Source organism: Crotalus tigris, unplaced genomic scaffold (genome assembly GCF_016545835.1).
Source record: "Crotalus tigris isolate CLP2741 ecotype Arizona unplaced genomic scaffold, ASM1654583v1 scf7180000017945.11477521024:1554073, whole genome shotgun sequence".
NCBI lineage: Eukaryota > Metazoa > Chordata > Lepidosauria > Squamata > Viperidae > Crotalus > Crotalus tigris.
Genome location: NW_024096737.1, coordinates 1,433,725 through 1,448,277, shown reverse-complemented (window position 1 = coordinate 1,448,277; position 14,553 = coordinate 1,433,725). Strand labels below are relative to the sequence as shown.

The 14,553-nt window shown below is 36.3% G+C and overlaps 1 protein-coding gene across 3 annotated transcripts in view; it reads left to right on the top strand.

Annotated features, from left to right (window-relative positions):
* PLA2G4A (phospholipase A2 group IVA) overlaps positions 1-14,553 on the top strand; it is a 73,562-nt gene that overhangs the window by 19,619 nt on the left and 39,390 nt on the right. For 2 of the 3 annotated variants that reach the window (XM_039345192.1, XM_039345191.1), the window contains exons 3-8: positions 2,091-2,172; positions 7,236-7,384; positions 9,399-9,512; positions 10,846-10,883; positions 11,425-11,554; positions 12,613-12,749. In XM_039345192.1, the coding sequence (XP_039201126.1) occupies positions 2,091-2,172; positions 7,236-7,384; positions 9,399-9,512; positions 10,846-10,883; positions 11,425-11,554; positions 12,613-12,749 (650 nt within the window). Of the gene's footprint in view, positions 1-2,090; positions 2,173-3,957; positions 4,079-7,235; positions 7,385-9,398; positions 9,513-10,845; positions 10,884-11,424; positions 11,555-12,612; positions 12,750-14,553 lie in introns of all 3 variants that reach the window. The other variant, XM_039345193.1, reaches the window with a different exon arrangement.

The following is a 14,553-nucleotide window of genomic DNA, read 5'->3' as shown; positions in this document are numbered from 1 at the left end:
AAAAGTACACATTTAATAACTTCACCTTCAATATTTATTAGTGTCTCTAGTTCTTTAATCCGTGACAGCAAGTGAAACACCTATTAGTAAAATGGATGAATCATTTTTAATGTGATAGCATTTGTTTTCAGTATCTGTGAATTAGTGTTTTGGCTGTTTAACTTCATACGTTAAGGGAGCAACTCAACAGTTACTGTAAAAATTATCACATGCTCTCAAATGCGCAAGTTTTCTAAATAAATTCCATATTTCTGTAACTGTGGTCAGACAAAAAAATTAAGCTTGAGTTGTATCCATATCCTTTGCAAATAGTTGGCAAAACAAGCAAAAAAGGCCACCAAATCCATCATAATGTTTTTCTAAAAACATCCTTTACTTTCTCGGAATTTTCTTTTATTTGTAATGTAGGTTTGACTCTTATGGCAGTCATATCCTTCTGAGATAAGTAACAATTCTGAAAAAGTAATTCATTAGCAACGTTGATGCAATAAGGGCTTTTTTTCTCTCTCCCCCCCCCCTTTTATATTTGAGATTTGAGTTAGAGGGGCAAAAGGAATGGAAGTGGAATATTGCAAGTTGTAAAAATAATAGTCACATTGTTCAAGGATGACATAAGCTCTGAGTGCCATCTTCTGGATAAAGGGTTCAAGTCGTAAATATAACAATATTTACTCTCCTGTTCCGGCAGGCCTGGGGCTGATGTCCCCGGGGCGGGGGCGGGATATGATCGGACACGCTGTATGAATGTATTTATTTTATTGTTTTATTGTCATATTATTGTTTTAATTTTGTACGCCGCCCTGAGTCCCTTGGGATTGGGCGGCATATAAATTTTAGAAATAAATAAATAAATAAATAAATATGGGTTTTCCTCACTTTATGCAAATTTGCTATTATGCAAATGATCATTTTCTTCCAAGAATTAAGTTTAAAAATAATTTGCCATTCTATGATTTGTTTTAAAATCATGCCAGGACATTTCCTCACCAAATCTATTTCAACATTTTCCTGCCAAAATATTTTTTCTGTCTTCACACATGCTGTGAGGTGGTTATAGCTTCCTTCCTTCCTTCCTTCCTTCCTTCCTTCCTTCCTTCCTTCCTTCCTTCCTTCCTTCCTTCCTTCCTTCCTTCCTTCCTTCCTTCCTTCCTTCCTTCCACTTCTTAACCACCAGTGGTGGGAATCAAATACCTGAGCAACTGGTTCTGTGCATAGAGACCACTTCTTAAAGTCCGTTCTGAGCTGGGAAGGCCTCCCAGGCCCAGAACAGACTTCCGGAAGTGGCCTCCATGCACTTCTTGAGGTCCGTCCTGGGCCTTGCAAAAAAGGGCTAGAGCATCAGCCGGTTCACTGAAGTCAACAAAAAATTAGCTGGAATCATGCTGCTGAGCAGATTATTGCAGTATAGTTTGAAAGAAAGTGATTTTTTTCCCCCCTGAGCAATCCAATAGTGTTTTCCTTTGCATTTCTTTGGAGTCTATCAGCAATCCCTTAAGCAATTGCATTGTTAGGATCTGCTCTGACTGTTATCATCAACTGTAAGTCTATATGCTCCTGAATTACAGATCTTTTTGTATAGCATTCTATGATACTTAGGCATTGTAAAAACTGTATTTAATCAGTTTAATTTAATAAAAAAATATTTTTCCTATGGGAGGAATGTGCCTGCAAATGAAACTAAAAGACTGCAGATGTATCTAAAAGACTCTTGTAAAATCAGTATTGTGTCTACTTCTGTGCAGTGCTCTTGCTGACTAATGATATATTTGAACAGTACCTGAGCTTGAAGGGGAGGAGAGTTAATATGATGAAACTCAAACTCAAAGACAAAGAGAAAGGAAAGAACCACAAATGAATAGGAGTGGTAGCAGTCAGCTGTGCTCAGTGTAACCTATTGATCTGAATTTTCAGTAAAGCTAAAGAGAAAATAACCTCATAATACACAATGCTGTATGTTCTGGTGTGTACTTAATTTTCGTTGGGGGAGGAAAGGAGAACTGTAGGTTAGCTGAAAACTCGGTAAAGAGCTGTTACTTTTCTATTGGGTATAATTCTTTTGCTTCCTAATCAGTTGCTTTTTTGACATTTAGGTAGAACATCAGTATTCACACAAATTCATTGTGACGGTTAAGCAAGCTAAAAATGTCACCAAAGGGTCTTTTGGAGATATGCGTAAGTATCACTGTAGTGTTATTTGTATTGCATTATTCAATTCTTATCACATGAAAGACTTTAGAGAGGTATGTTCTTCAGGTATGACTGATTTTCAAATTAATTTTTGCTGCTTCAAAGATTTGAAATGTAATATGCATGTGCTATACTAAATACATAAATCCACTGCAGATTTGATACCAAATCATTTTAGAGCTTTATGGTTGGAGATTCTTAGGGCTACAAACTTACAATGCCTTTGCAGAACTGATAACACTTTTTTTCTTCCAGGCTTTCCAGATAAGGAAAAGTCTAGATAGAGGTTGAAGGAACTATGGAGTGGGTAATTTTGTCACTGACAGCTCTAATCTTTAATGACCCTGAAATGTTTTATCTGGAATCTCCCCTTTGGGGTTTTCAGAGAAGATTATTCTACAGTTTAGAACTTTTTTTTACTGGTTTTCTCTCTTAGAAACAGGAATATTACAAGTAGTGTTTTCATGAAAGACCACTTCACTTTTGAATTCAAGGGTGCATAAACCATAAAACACAGTAATATGAAATGGGCAATGGGTGTATTCTGACAACGTTTTTGAAGCAGAGGGAAGAGGAAAGTTACTTTTGGTAGATGACAGTTGGGCTTTATTTTTGTAAAAACGGCTTGTAAATGTTGTGCAGATTATCAACACTACCATCTTTTTTCTTAAAATGGTCATGTGCCCATGCAATGCGTTGTGTGTTCAGTTGATTATTAAGGAGAAAGATGGTGCTAGAAGCCTGCTCTGACATCATCCTGAGTGCAGGTGAATCTTTTTCATACAGTTTCAAGGGGGAATGTTGACCAATGAGTTCTGTTTAGTTACACAGTTGACTTCTTCAGTCTTTTTAAGATGATTATTCAACCACACATTCCTCTGCTATGATACAAAGATTTAAAGATGTAATAAGATATCAGTGATACTACATAGTGCAATCTATGTTGCAATTGTTTATAGGAAAATATTCAGTTGAGTTATGGTAAAAAAAAAAATTAGTTGGACCATAAGAAGGGCTGAGCGCAAAAGAATTGAAGCCTTTGAACTATGGTGCTGGAGAAGACTCCTGCGAGTCCCTTGGACTGCAAGGCGTTCGAACCGGTCAGTCCTAGAAGAGATCAACCCTGACTGCTCTTTAGAAGGCCAGATCCTGAAGTTGAAACTCAAATACTTTGGCCACCTAATGAGAAGGAAGGACTCACTGGAAAAGGGCCTAATGCTAGGAAAGATTGAGGGCAATAGAAGAAGGGGACGACAGAGAATGAGATGGCTGGATGGAGTCACTGAAGCAGTAGGTGAGAACTTAAATGGACTCCAGAAGATGGTAGAGGACCAGGAAGATCTGGAAGAACGTTGTCCATGGGGTCGCGATGGGTCGGACACGACTTCGCAATTAACAACAACAACAACAAAAAAATTCCCTGTGAACATTGATAATGTTTTGGATTGATTCTTTTCGCTGGTGGCGCAGTAGTTAGAATGCAGTACTGCAGGCTACTTCTGCTGACTGCCAGCTTCCAGCTGTTTGGCAGTTTGAGTCTCACCGGCTTATGGTTGACTCAGTCTTCCATCCTTCCGAGGTCGGTAAAATGAGGACCCAGATTGTTGATGGAGGCAACATGCTGACTCTGTAAACTGCTTAGAGAGGGCTGTATAGCACTGTGAAGCGGTATATAAGTCTAAGTGCTATTGCTATTTATCATTTGATTTATGTTTCTGGTTTTAGGACAAGTTATCTAAACAGCTGCCTTTTCTTTTTCTTTTCCTTCAGTTTGATATAATGGTTAAGATGCTGGCATAGAAACAGAAGACTGAGTTGTAGCCCTGCCTTAGCCATGAAATCTAGCTGGGTGAATTTGGGTCACTTTCTCTCAGCCCAACCCACCTCACAGGTTTGTTGTTGTGGGTAAAATAGGAAGAAGGAGTACTATATAAGTTCACCACCTTGAGTTACCTTTGAAATAATAAAGGTGGAACAAAAATCTAACAAATAAAAATAAATAATTTCTCCTGATTTTCCCCCCATAAATTTTGTCTGCAAAAAATGCATTCAACTAAAACACATTTCGTCACTCAGAATACTTCTTTGTTTTTTCCTATTATTGCCTCACTTTCATTAAGCCCATAGTAGAGTTCCTCTACTATTTAATAACAGAACTGAGAATTCTTCAGTTCTGTTATTAACAAATTGTCTTAATCCCTGCTGCAGTTAGCAGTTAAACTAGAAGATTATTTAGGAGCTTAATTAGAAGATTCTATTAATCCCTTTTTGTTTTTCAAAAATACACATTTAGATCTGACCTAACAAATTTGAATGTTAGTAATTGTAAAAGAAGTGTTGTTTGTACTAAATCTGGAAACTATGGATACTGAAACAGTCTATTAAAACATGTATTTTCCAGTCAACCAGTCAACAAGCCATCAATCTTTATACCAGAGGCCCCCAACCTTTTGGGCACCAGGGACTGGTTCTGTGGAGAAAGATTTTTCTGCAGACCAGAGGGGGTGTGGTTTCGTGTGTTGCCTGCATACAGCGGATGGGGCTTCACTTGTTTGCATGATCTGGTTGGTAGTATGCTGCGGCCCGGTGCCGGGCCACGGACCGGGGGTTGGGGACCCCTGTTTTACACAGCTTGTTGAAACTGATTACATCGCACTTTCTCAAGGGCTAAGGTTGCAAAATTAACTAGAGATCAGAATTTGATTGCAATGATACCTTTAAGTATATTTAATTGCAGTCTTCTACCCCAGTATATTTTTAATCATACCTTTTAATTATTTTATGTGTAAAATAAAATTTAAAAAGGCATCTGATTTAAAAGCAGAATAGCTTTATGATAGTGGAACTCAACCAGCCAAATAAAGATAAGGTCCAATTTTACTATGTACTCATCTAAAAACATGAATATGCTCCATTGTTCAAGCTTTGAGCAAGCAGGCATCAGCAAGCAGGCATCAGCAATTCATAAGGAGATGTCCACATAGAAAAGGAAAAAAAAAACAATGTCTGCTTTATAAAATCACCACACTGAAAATTATTTAAAATGTGTTAAATCTATTAAAACTTTCTTATTCCTAGAATATTCTTTTGACTTTTGATGATGTATATTGCTGGTCACTCTTCTGGAGAAATTTTCATACTGGAAGTTAAGAAACTTTGTATGAGACAGGAAGCTAATAAAAAAGACTTCATTCTGCTACATCACAATCTGTGCCATGATCATAGCATCTTATTACAGCCTGCTTTCCCTGCATTATTCTCACCTGCTGCCACTTCAATCTCCAGCACAATCTCTTCCCAGTTGAGCATTACCTGTGCTAAATACCCAGGAAAACTGCCAACACTCAGGGGAAAAGTTGGAGTTATTTACACTGTAGTTGCTCATACTTTCTTCTTCCTGCAAGCAGAGATGACCGCAAAACATGAATGTTCTTTCAGATAGCTCTTACCCCAAAGTTTTTAGGGAGTGAATCTTTTGATCCAGATGACATCATTGGGATGAAAATGTCTCGTCTTTGGTTCACAATTTTCTATGCCTAGGACTAGCTTTTTTTTAGAGATGATGAAAGCTGTTCATACCTTGTGGGCAGTAAAAGACTTAACTATAAAACAAGCAAGCTTCTTATTCAGATATAGGATGAAAATCCCCATACACTGACTAACGTTAATGAGACTATCAGAGTGACTTCATATACAGCTATTCAAAGTGACTACATATGTCTGTAAAGTTCTGTATTGGAGTTTCCCACCTGATGATCTCCTGACACTCTTAAGTTGAGAGCAGATGCATATACAGGTAGTCCTCGACTTACGATCACAATTGAGCCCTACAAATTCTGTTGTTAAGTGAAACATTTGTTAAGTGAGTTTTGCCCCATTTTATGACCTTTCTTGCCACAGTTAAGTGAATCACTGCAGTTGATAAGTTAGTTGTTAAGTGAATCTGTCTTCCCCGTTGACTTTGCTTATCAGAAGCTCTCAAAAGATGATTGCATGATCCTGGAACACAGCAAAGGTCATAAATATGAACCAGTTGCCAAGCATCTGAATTTTGATCATGTGATCATGGCATGCTGCAAAGGTCATAACTATGAAAAACGGTTATAAGTCACATTTTTCGGAGCCTTTGTAACTTTGAACAATCACTAAATGAACTGTTGTAAGTCGAGAACTACGTGTACTTGCCTACAGAAGAGATAGGTCATTGTTTCACACTGCTATATAAATACTTTGATTAGCATAAGACTATAATTAGCATGCTTGCTCTTGGGCAGTGTTTTAGCCAAACTTTGACTGCTGATATATGCATGAATGTCTGTACTCTTTCTCTTTACATAAAGGTGACATGATGGCTCAGCATTTAAGACACTTAGCTTATCAGCTGGGAAGCTGAAAACTCAGTTTTGACACCCAAGTGCCACAGAACGGGATGAGCTCCCATTCTCATTCCAGCTCCTGCTAACCTAGCAGTTCAAAAGCATGCAAATGCAAGTAGATAAATAGGTACCACTTTGGTGGGAAGGTAACAGTTCTCCGTGATGTCATGCTGGCCACACGACTATGGAACTGTCAAGGCTAAATGGTCTTGAAATGGAAATGAGACCCCCCCCATAAAGTCGACAACAACTATTAAAGTGAAATCCACAGGGATTTCTTTACCTTTACCTTTTCTCTTTATATAGTATTATATTTAATACAAGGGGTACTTTTTTGGACCTATTTACTGACTGGTTCACTTTAGTTCACTTTAGCGTGTTGTTTTCTCCTTACTGAGCAAAGCTAATCAGATGAATAATGGTTGTACCAAACTTATGGCCACTTTATGTTACTGCAAGAGTAGTATAACTTTTCATAGTTTTATATGGTATATAGTTTTAAATAGATATCATATAAAACTTTTATATAGATTTATAGTATCGCTTTAGAAATCAATTATTAAACAGTATGTGGTTTGTAAAGATTCAGTTTAGGGAATCTGATGTTATGGCCCGCCTTCAAATTTTCAGTGAAACTACTGCTGATACCTGCATGTTCTTATTTTATTACAGTAGACACTCCTGACCCCTATGTGGAGCTCTTTATTCCCACAGCACCAGACAGCAGAAAGAAAACAAAGCATATCAACAACAATGTGAATCCCGAGTGGAATGAAACTTTTGAAATAATTTTGGATCCCAACCAAGAAAATATTCTGGAGGTACTAGTACAAATATTTATAGGGAAAAGGAGTCATGCGGTGTGGATACTATATTAAAAATATTAAATGCAGTGTCAAAAGAGGCAGTGTGTGCTAAATCAGAGATCTCCAACCTTTCTGGGCTCGAGGATTGGAGGGAAGGAGAGTTGCTTCAAAATTGGTATGTGTGTGTGTGTGTGTGCACATGGGCCCACGCACTCTGGCGCAGCACTAGCAGCCCTGTTTGCACATGTGGCATGCTCTGACGCCGTGCTCATGTGCAAATGGCTGTGCACAGAGGCTAGCGGCGCATGCACAAACGGGCTGCAGACACCTGCCCTGCGCTAGCATTCCTGTTCGCGCCCATGCGCATGCACAAACAGGGCTGCAGGTGCTAGCGCAATTGGGAGAAATGTGTGCCCATGCATCCATGCACTGGCCAGCCATTTCCATGGCCCACTGGCCAAGACCCCACGACCCAGTCCTGGGCCGTGAACCATGGGTTGGGGACCCCTGTGCTAAATACCCTAGGTTACAGAGGTAGTGTGTTTAGATTTTGCTCTATGACTTTCTATTATAAATGAAAGCTTCCTTAATGAAACATTTCCACACAAAAATTCACGTGTATACACATTGAGTATCAGTCTAAGGCCTGATATTTACTTTTCTACATGGCATGAATTTGTACATAGTCACATTAGTCTCCTCTTTATTTATCTGTCTCTCGTCCATCCATCCATCCATCCATCCATCCATCCATCCATCCATCCATCTGTCATATTTCTAAACCACCAGTCTCCCTTGCAGAGGGACTCCTTCAGTCTAAAGTTACAGTATATAGTCCAAATTTCAAGCAAACGTAGACCTAGAGTGCAAAGAGAAAAAGGCATTTGGAAAATGAAAAAAAAAATTAAACTGGGGAATCTAAGAGGTTTAAGTTGGACAGCATGTTTTCTCAGCACCTTTTCTACCATTGTGAAATAACACTGACCAAAATGATGAGTATAAGATGACAAGATAAGATGATCTTGTGAACAGAGATTTGGGGACTTGGTAGTCTAAGCCCATCCCTCTTTTGATAAAGTGCTTTTACAAGTATAAAATATTATGAGAAACAATAGGAATCACAGAGCTAAGATTCACACACACACACACACACACACACACACACACACACAGAGAGAGAGAGAGAGAGAGAGAGAGAGAGAGAGAGGGAGGTGTATACATATAAAATATATAGGTCATCTAGAATATAATATAGACCAGAATGAGAAAGTTTCAATATGAATTTCTCATTTCAAAAATACACGCTTTGTTGCAGCTGGTCTATATCTTCTGAATGTCAGTCTAGCTTGAAATGGGCTTTCTAATATTACTTATTTCTCCCTTTCTAAATAAATGAGCCCCTTTGAGAAAGGATAAAAGACAAATCAATAGGAAGGAGAGTGTTTAAAAGAGAGGCAAAATCTTGAGCTCAGGAATAATTTTGCCACAGAATAGGAGGTTTTGTTTGCTTTCTGAACAGAATAATGTTATCTCCTGCCTTTAGTATAGAAAATGAGAAGTTGGTATTTTTACAAAATATCACCAAAATATCATATGACCATCAGGAATAAATATCAGTTTGGCCAACCTAATTTATGACTAATGGGTATACAATAGGTCCATTCATCCTGAAGAACTAGTTGTTATCCTAATGTAAGTAATTTTAGTACGAATAATTTGTAAAAATACAAATCATTTTTTCAAAGCTATCATTAGGATAGTGTAAGTGTAATTGTTTTGCCATATCTGGTAAAGGTTTACAGATCTGCCAATTAAAAAAGTAAAAATATTTAACCAATATTGCTTTGTTGACCTGAAGTGAAAGAAGTTGGTAATGAAATGTGTGTCTGGATCTTTAATCAATACAATGTATGTTGAAAATTGACTTAAAATTATGTTTACTAAGCATGTTTGCTTCATTTTCAAAAAGTCTTGTTTACATTTATGTAGGATATGAAAAGGTTCAGTTTAAGTGTGTATCTTTTTTCAGATTACTCTTATGGATGCAAATTATGTGATGGATGAGACTATTGGTACAGCAACTTTTCCCATTTCATCTTTGAAAATTGGGGAGAAGAAACAAGTTCCATTTATCATTAATAGAGTAAGTTCCAAAATTATCATGCCAGTTTCACTGTTGTTGGTCTCAAAATGGTCACTTTCCAAGGTTATAAGCAGAGGATCTAAAATCTAGAATCTAGTAGTACAGAAATGATGTTCTTTAGTTCTCTTAAAACATTTCTGGTACTGAAAATGATGTAATCTGTTGAAAAATACAAAGATTACAAATGATGACTGATGTGCTGAGGACATGAGTCAAACCACATCTTTTATTTTACTCTTTGAAGCTTTTTTAAAGTTGCTAATCTTAGTATTTTTTAAATAAAGGATTTACCTGGCTGAAGCGACTGCTGTAGGTATTTCTTAAAATGAAATTTATTTTGTAGTCCAATTTGCACAGCTGCATGCACAACACACATAATTGATATCTGCAGTTGTGTTGAGCCATCCATGAGAAGCCATAAGCCATGTTTTAGTGTACTTACATTTTGCTATTCCACATTTTTAATCCTTCATTTGTAGTGTCAAGACCATGTTCATATATTAATTGAACAGCATCTAGTTTTTTCATAACTGAATTGTTGAATCTAGTATTTGCTCCAGTTTTGATAATAGCCATACTTTGAAGAATGAATTTGATTTGAAAACATACCTATCAAGTTTTTCTATTCTCTGGTCTTGATATTTTTCCGTTTTTCTTTTCAGTTCCTCTCAGTAATGCATTTCAGAATCACTTCCCAGATAAAATTGGTCTGATTACTTATGAATATTGCAGTATTATTTATTATAGGTAATAACATTGCAAAAAATCATATTACATTGGTTATAAGATGATAAACGCTGAGAAACTGAAGTATAATTCCATTACATTTTTTTTACTGATGGTCGTATATTATTCCTTTTCTTAGGAAAATCTATTGATTTTTTTATGTGTTCCAGAGAATATAAGATATAGCACTCTCCTCTCCCCTCCCCTCCCTTTGTGTCCCCTCCCTTTTCCTCTCCTCTCCTTAACTTGAAATTATTGCTGCAGTCTTTGTGATCCAAATGGTGGATAAATATGACATAATATCAACTGTATTGATAATATAGTGAGACCAAGGAAATATATTTATATGTTTATTCTTAAAAATAGTTCATACCACTTCTTGATTTAAATAAAATAAAAGTATGAAATATAAATAACAATGTGTTTGGGGGGAAAATGTAGTGGCTTAAAAAAAAGGCCTTAAAAGCCTGGAAAGTTAGAAAAAAAATCTGCTCTAAAATAAACTAGTAGCAGTATTAATGTTAGGTGAGACTCCTTTGTTTATAAGACAATAGATCACAAATTTGTTGACAAAAATTGTGATACAATTATAACATTGCTTGTTTAGGTTATAGAAGTCATATTGGAGGTATCTCTTGAAGTTTGGTAAGTAATCTTGGTATTCACCAAGTATAATTGCAGAAATGATAGCATGTCTTTTTTGTGCAGTTATGATATATAAACTGTATCACAAAAACTATTGGACTACAATGACATAGGATTGAGAATTCATTAAGATCATCAATAGATGCTCTCCAGTATTGTCTTACTGATCTCAAAGTAGGACATTGCTGTAGTTTAGTCCTACGTATATTTATTTGGCAGTCCTGTATTTTGCCTTATCTGTAGTTATGTTCCATTGAATTTGACTGACTCTTCTTCTATGCATCCACAAGCATGATTAAAGCTGTCTTGCTACTATAATTTGGCCTAAAGCCTGATGGCAGTGGATCCAGACAATTCACTTCGTCTAAGCCTTTTGAAACTGCAAGCCTACCACCATATTTAAAAATGAAACACTTTAAATATTATTAAACTGTTATTTAAGTGGCATTACAGAGAGTCCATGCTTGACCAGGACTTTATTGGCATAGATTAAATTGTTTAAGAAGGAATTTTAGGACTAAAACCATGTTTTGCTCAACAGCTCTTCAACAGACCTCCGTTTCAGCATGGCTTTGTGTGATGAAGAGAAGCACTTCCGAGAGCAGCGGAAAACTAGAGTAATGCATCATCTGAACAAGTTATTGGGAGCTGATTTGGCCTCCATTCGTGATGTAAGTGTGGATGGCTTATAACCAGCAGTCTTTAGTTTGACCCCAGAATGATCCAAAGCTACATTGCGTTAGATTTTTTTTACCTTTCAACTCTATATAAATTTTTGTTTCCATATACTTTTATTAGCAATCCACTTGATGTTCTCCAAACCTGGAATACTTGCTAAAATTATCATATCATTTTGTTTCAGTTGAAGACTTTGGCTTTTAATCTTAAGTAAAACACTTTAAACTTTCTTATCAAGTTCTGAACTTAATGCTATGCATGATTGCTAAGACTTCATTTGCTTTTCTAACTAGGTAATTCTAGTTTTAACTAATTTAGTTAGAATTAGTTATTCTAGTATTAACTAAATATAACTGCTTGTTGTTGTTTTTAAAAAAACTGTAGTCTTTAATAACTTTAATGGATTTGTTTGAGCTGAAATTATGAAAACTTATTGCAACATTTGTTTGATCTGTGAGACATGCCATCTTGATATGCGGGAAAATGGGAACTGGAAAGGACAGGGAGATATACACAGTGTTCTTATTTTCCTAAACATTTATCATTGCTTAAAATGCTCAAATATGAACTTTTGTGTTGTTAAACGATCCAGAAATGTTTTTGGCCAGCACAGCAAACAAATTAGCCAAGCAAATAATTAGTTTTCTATATATTGAAAATCTTAAAGTAAAATTATTTTTAAATTTTCATGGATAAGGCAGAGAGAGACAGTAACTACAAATGACATGCTAACACATGTCATTTGTAGGGACAGTAAAGGTGTTTACAGATTAGAAACTTTTAGCCTATTTTCTTACTACAAAAACCTCAAAGCTGATTTCCTCGAAGAGTATTAAATACAGATTAGCTCTTACAAATATGTGTTCAAACCTGGATGAAGAGAGATATAAACCATGGGTTGTGTTCAAGGAATGAACAAATGATTTTTGAGTGGGTGGGTTTTCTGTTACATTGTGCTATTCGTGTTATGTTGCCATGAATATATAATGTCTTGCTCGTGTTGTTGCATGATAAATACCTTAGAAAGCATCTATGTTGTATGTTTTCCCAGGTGCCAGTGATAGCAATCTTGGGATCTGGAGGTGGATTTCGGGCAACTGTGGGATTTTCTGGAGTAATGAAAGCACTGTATGAATCTGGAATTTTAGACTGTGCAACATATATTGGTGGTTTATCTGGATCCACATGGCAAGTTTGCTTTTTTTAAAAAAAAACTTTTTAAATTTTAATAGACAATACTTTACTCTTATTATGCATATTTCTTTATCCCTTGATTCTGTAAACAAATTGCCGAAATCTTTTAAAAAGTTAAATCAGCTTTTAGTTAGTGGTTCTAGTTCTAATTCTTTGGTTTGGTGTTTTAAAAACCTTTCTGAGTTAATAAAAGCTTGCAACTTAGGTTTTTAATGTTCTGATTACACTTTTTGAGAAAATTGAAATCTATAAAAACAAATTTGCCCTAAACTTATACTTACAGTGTATGGTTCACTAATCAGCTGAAATTGTCTGCAACAAAACTTCAGTTTAGCTCAAGGCTACTATAAATGTACTGAAATTAAAATATCACTTAATAACATGAAAGCAAATATGCTGTTTATTACGACTGCATCCTTAAAATAATTGGAGTTGATTGATTTCTAAACAAGTAGTTCTTAGAGCATAAAGTAAAGCAAATTCACAGTCCCTTGAAGATAGCTTTCCCAGTGCTTGGTGGGATAGCTCTAGAGCAGGGGTGTCAATTTGCTGGCCCAGGGGCTGGTTGCATCATGCGAAGGCTGCGCCAATTCCAGCGCTGGCAATGCAAAAAAAGTCATGATACATCGTGACATGTCACGTGATGCGGCAACTTTGACACCCATGCTCTCTTACTGCTTGAAGAAAGATTGAGTCTTCTGGTAGCTTAGGTTATATTGTCAAAATTTAAAAAAGACCCCAGAGAGCCACAGCAAGCATCTGAGTTCTGGGCTAAGAGGGCAAGTAAAAATAGACTAAACAACTAAAACAACTTTATAATATTAGTTTGTTTTCTTTTTTGGAATATTATATTATTTTATATTGATAGCTAATATAAGTGATGAAGAGTCAGTTGTAACAATGGAATACATTCAATAAGCAAACAATATTTTCCTGTTGTAAAAGCTAGAAAGGTTACAGCGCTAGATGAAATTTTATCAGTTTTTCAGAATAAACTTAGTCAAAATGAGGTTTAAAAATGGCATAATTACTGTCAGATTTATTTTGAGGATCAATAAATATAATTTAAAATGATAAAATTAGAATTCTTAAACTGAAGTAATCTCTCTTAAAGACTATGTTTCTGGTAGCATATTATCTTAAACACGGAGATTAGAGAAATGCATATTCTGTTTCCCACTTAATCAGAGGACTGAGTATAAGCAATTAGAATTTTATTCAATATTATGTGTTATGGATATAAGTTATTTTAGATAAATGTAAAGATGCAAAGCTTTGTAATTTACAAAATGATAGCTTGATTTTTCCCAAGGTTCACCAGTATTTTGTCTCTTTTCTCCTCCCCTCCCCTTTTCTCATATTTTTTATTTAAAAAAATTACATGGCTTCCCAATGCCCTCTTGGTGACTCCGGGCAGCTTACAAAGATAAAACATCAGTTCAAAAACCAATAAATTTCCACCACCCCTGGAGATAATAATCAGATCAGTTACTTGATGGGTTTCATATCATTCTGGGGTTCCCAGGCCCACTGGCAGAACCATGTCTTCAGGGCTGTGCAAAAGGGTGTCAAAGTGGGGGCCAATCTTATCTCTGCAGGGAAGATGTTCCACAGGGAAGGAGTCACTACAGAAAAGGCCATTGACCTTGGTCCTGCTAGATGGACCTTCTTAAGAAGGTCCCATAGCATTCCCAGCTTCCCCATTATGGTGGGTTGGGTGGATATGACTGCTAATATGGTTCTTCAGATAACTTTGTCTCAAGCCATGTAGAACTTTGAAGATGACAACCAGCACCTT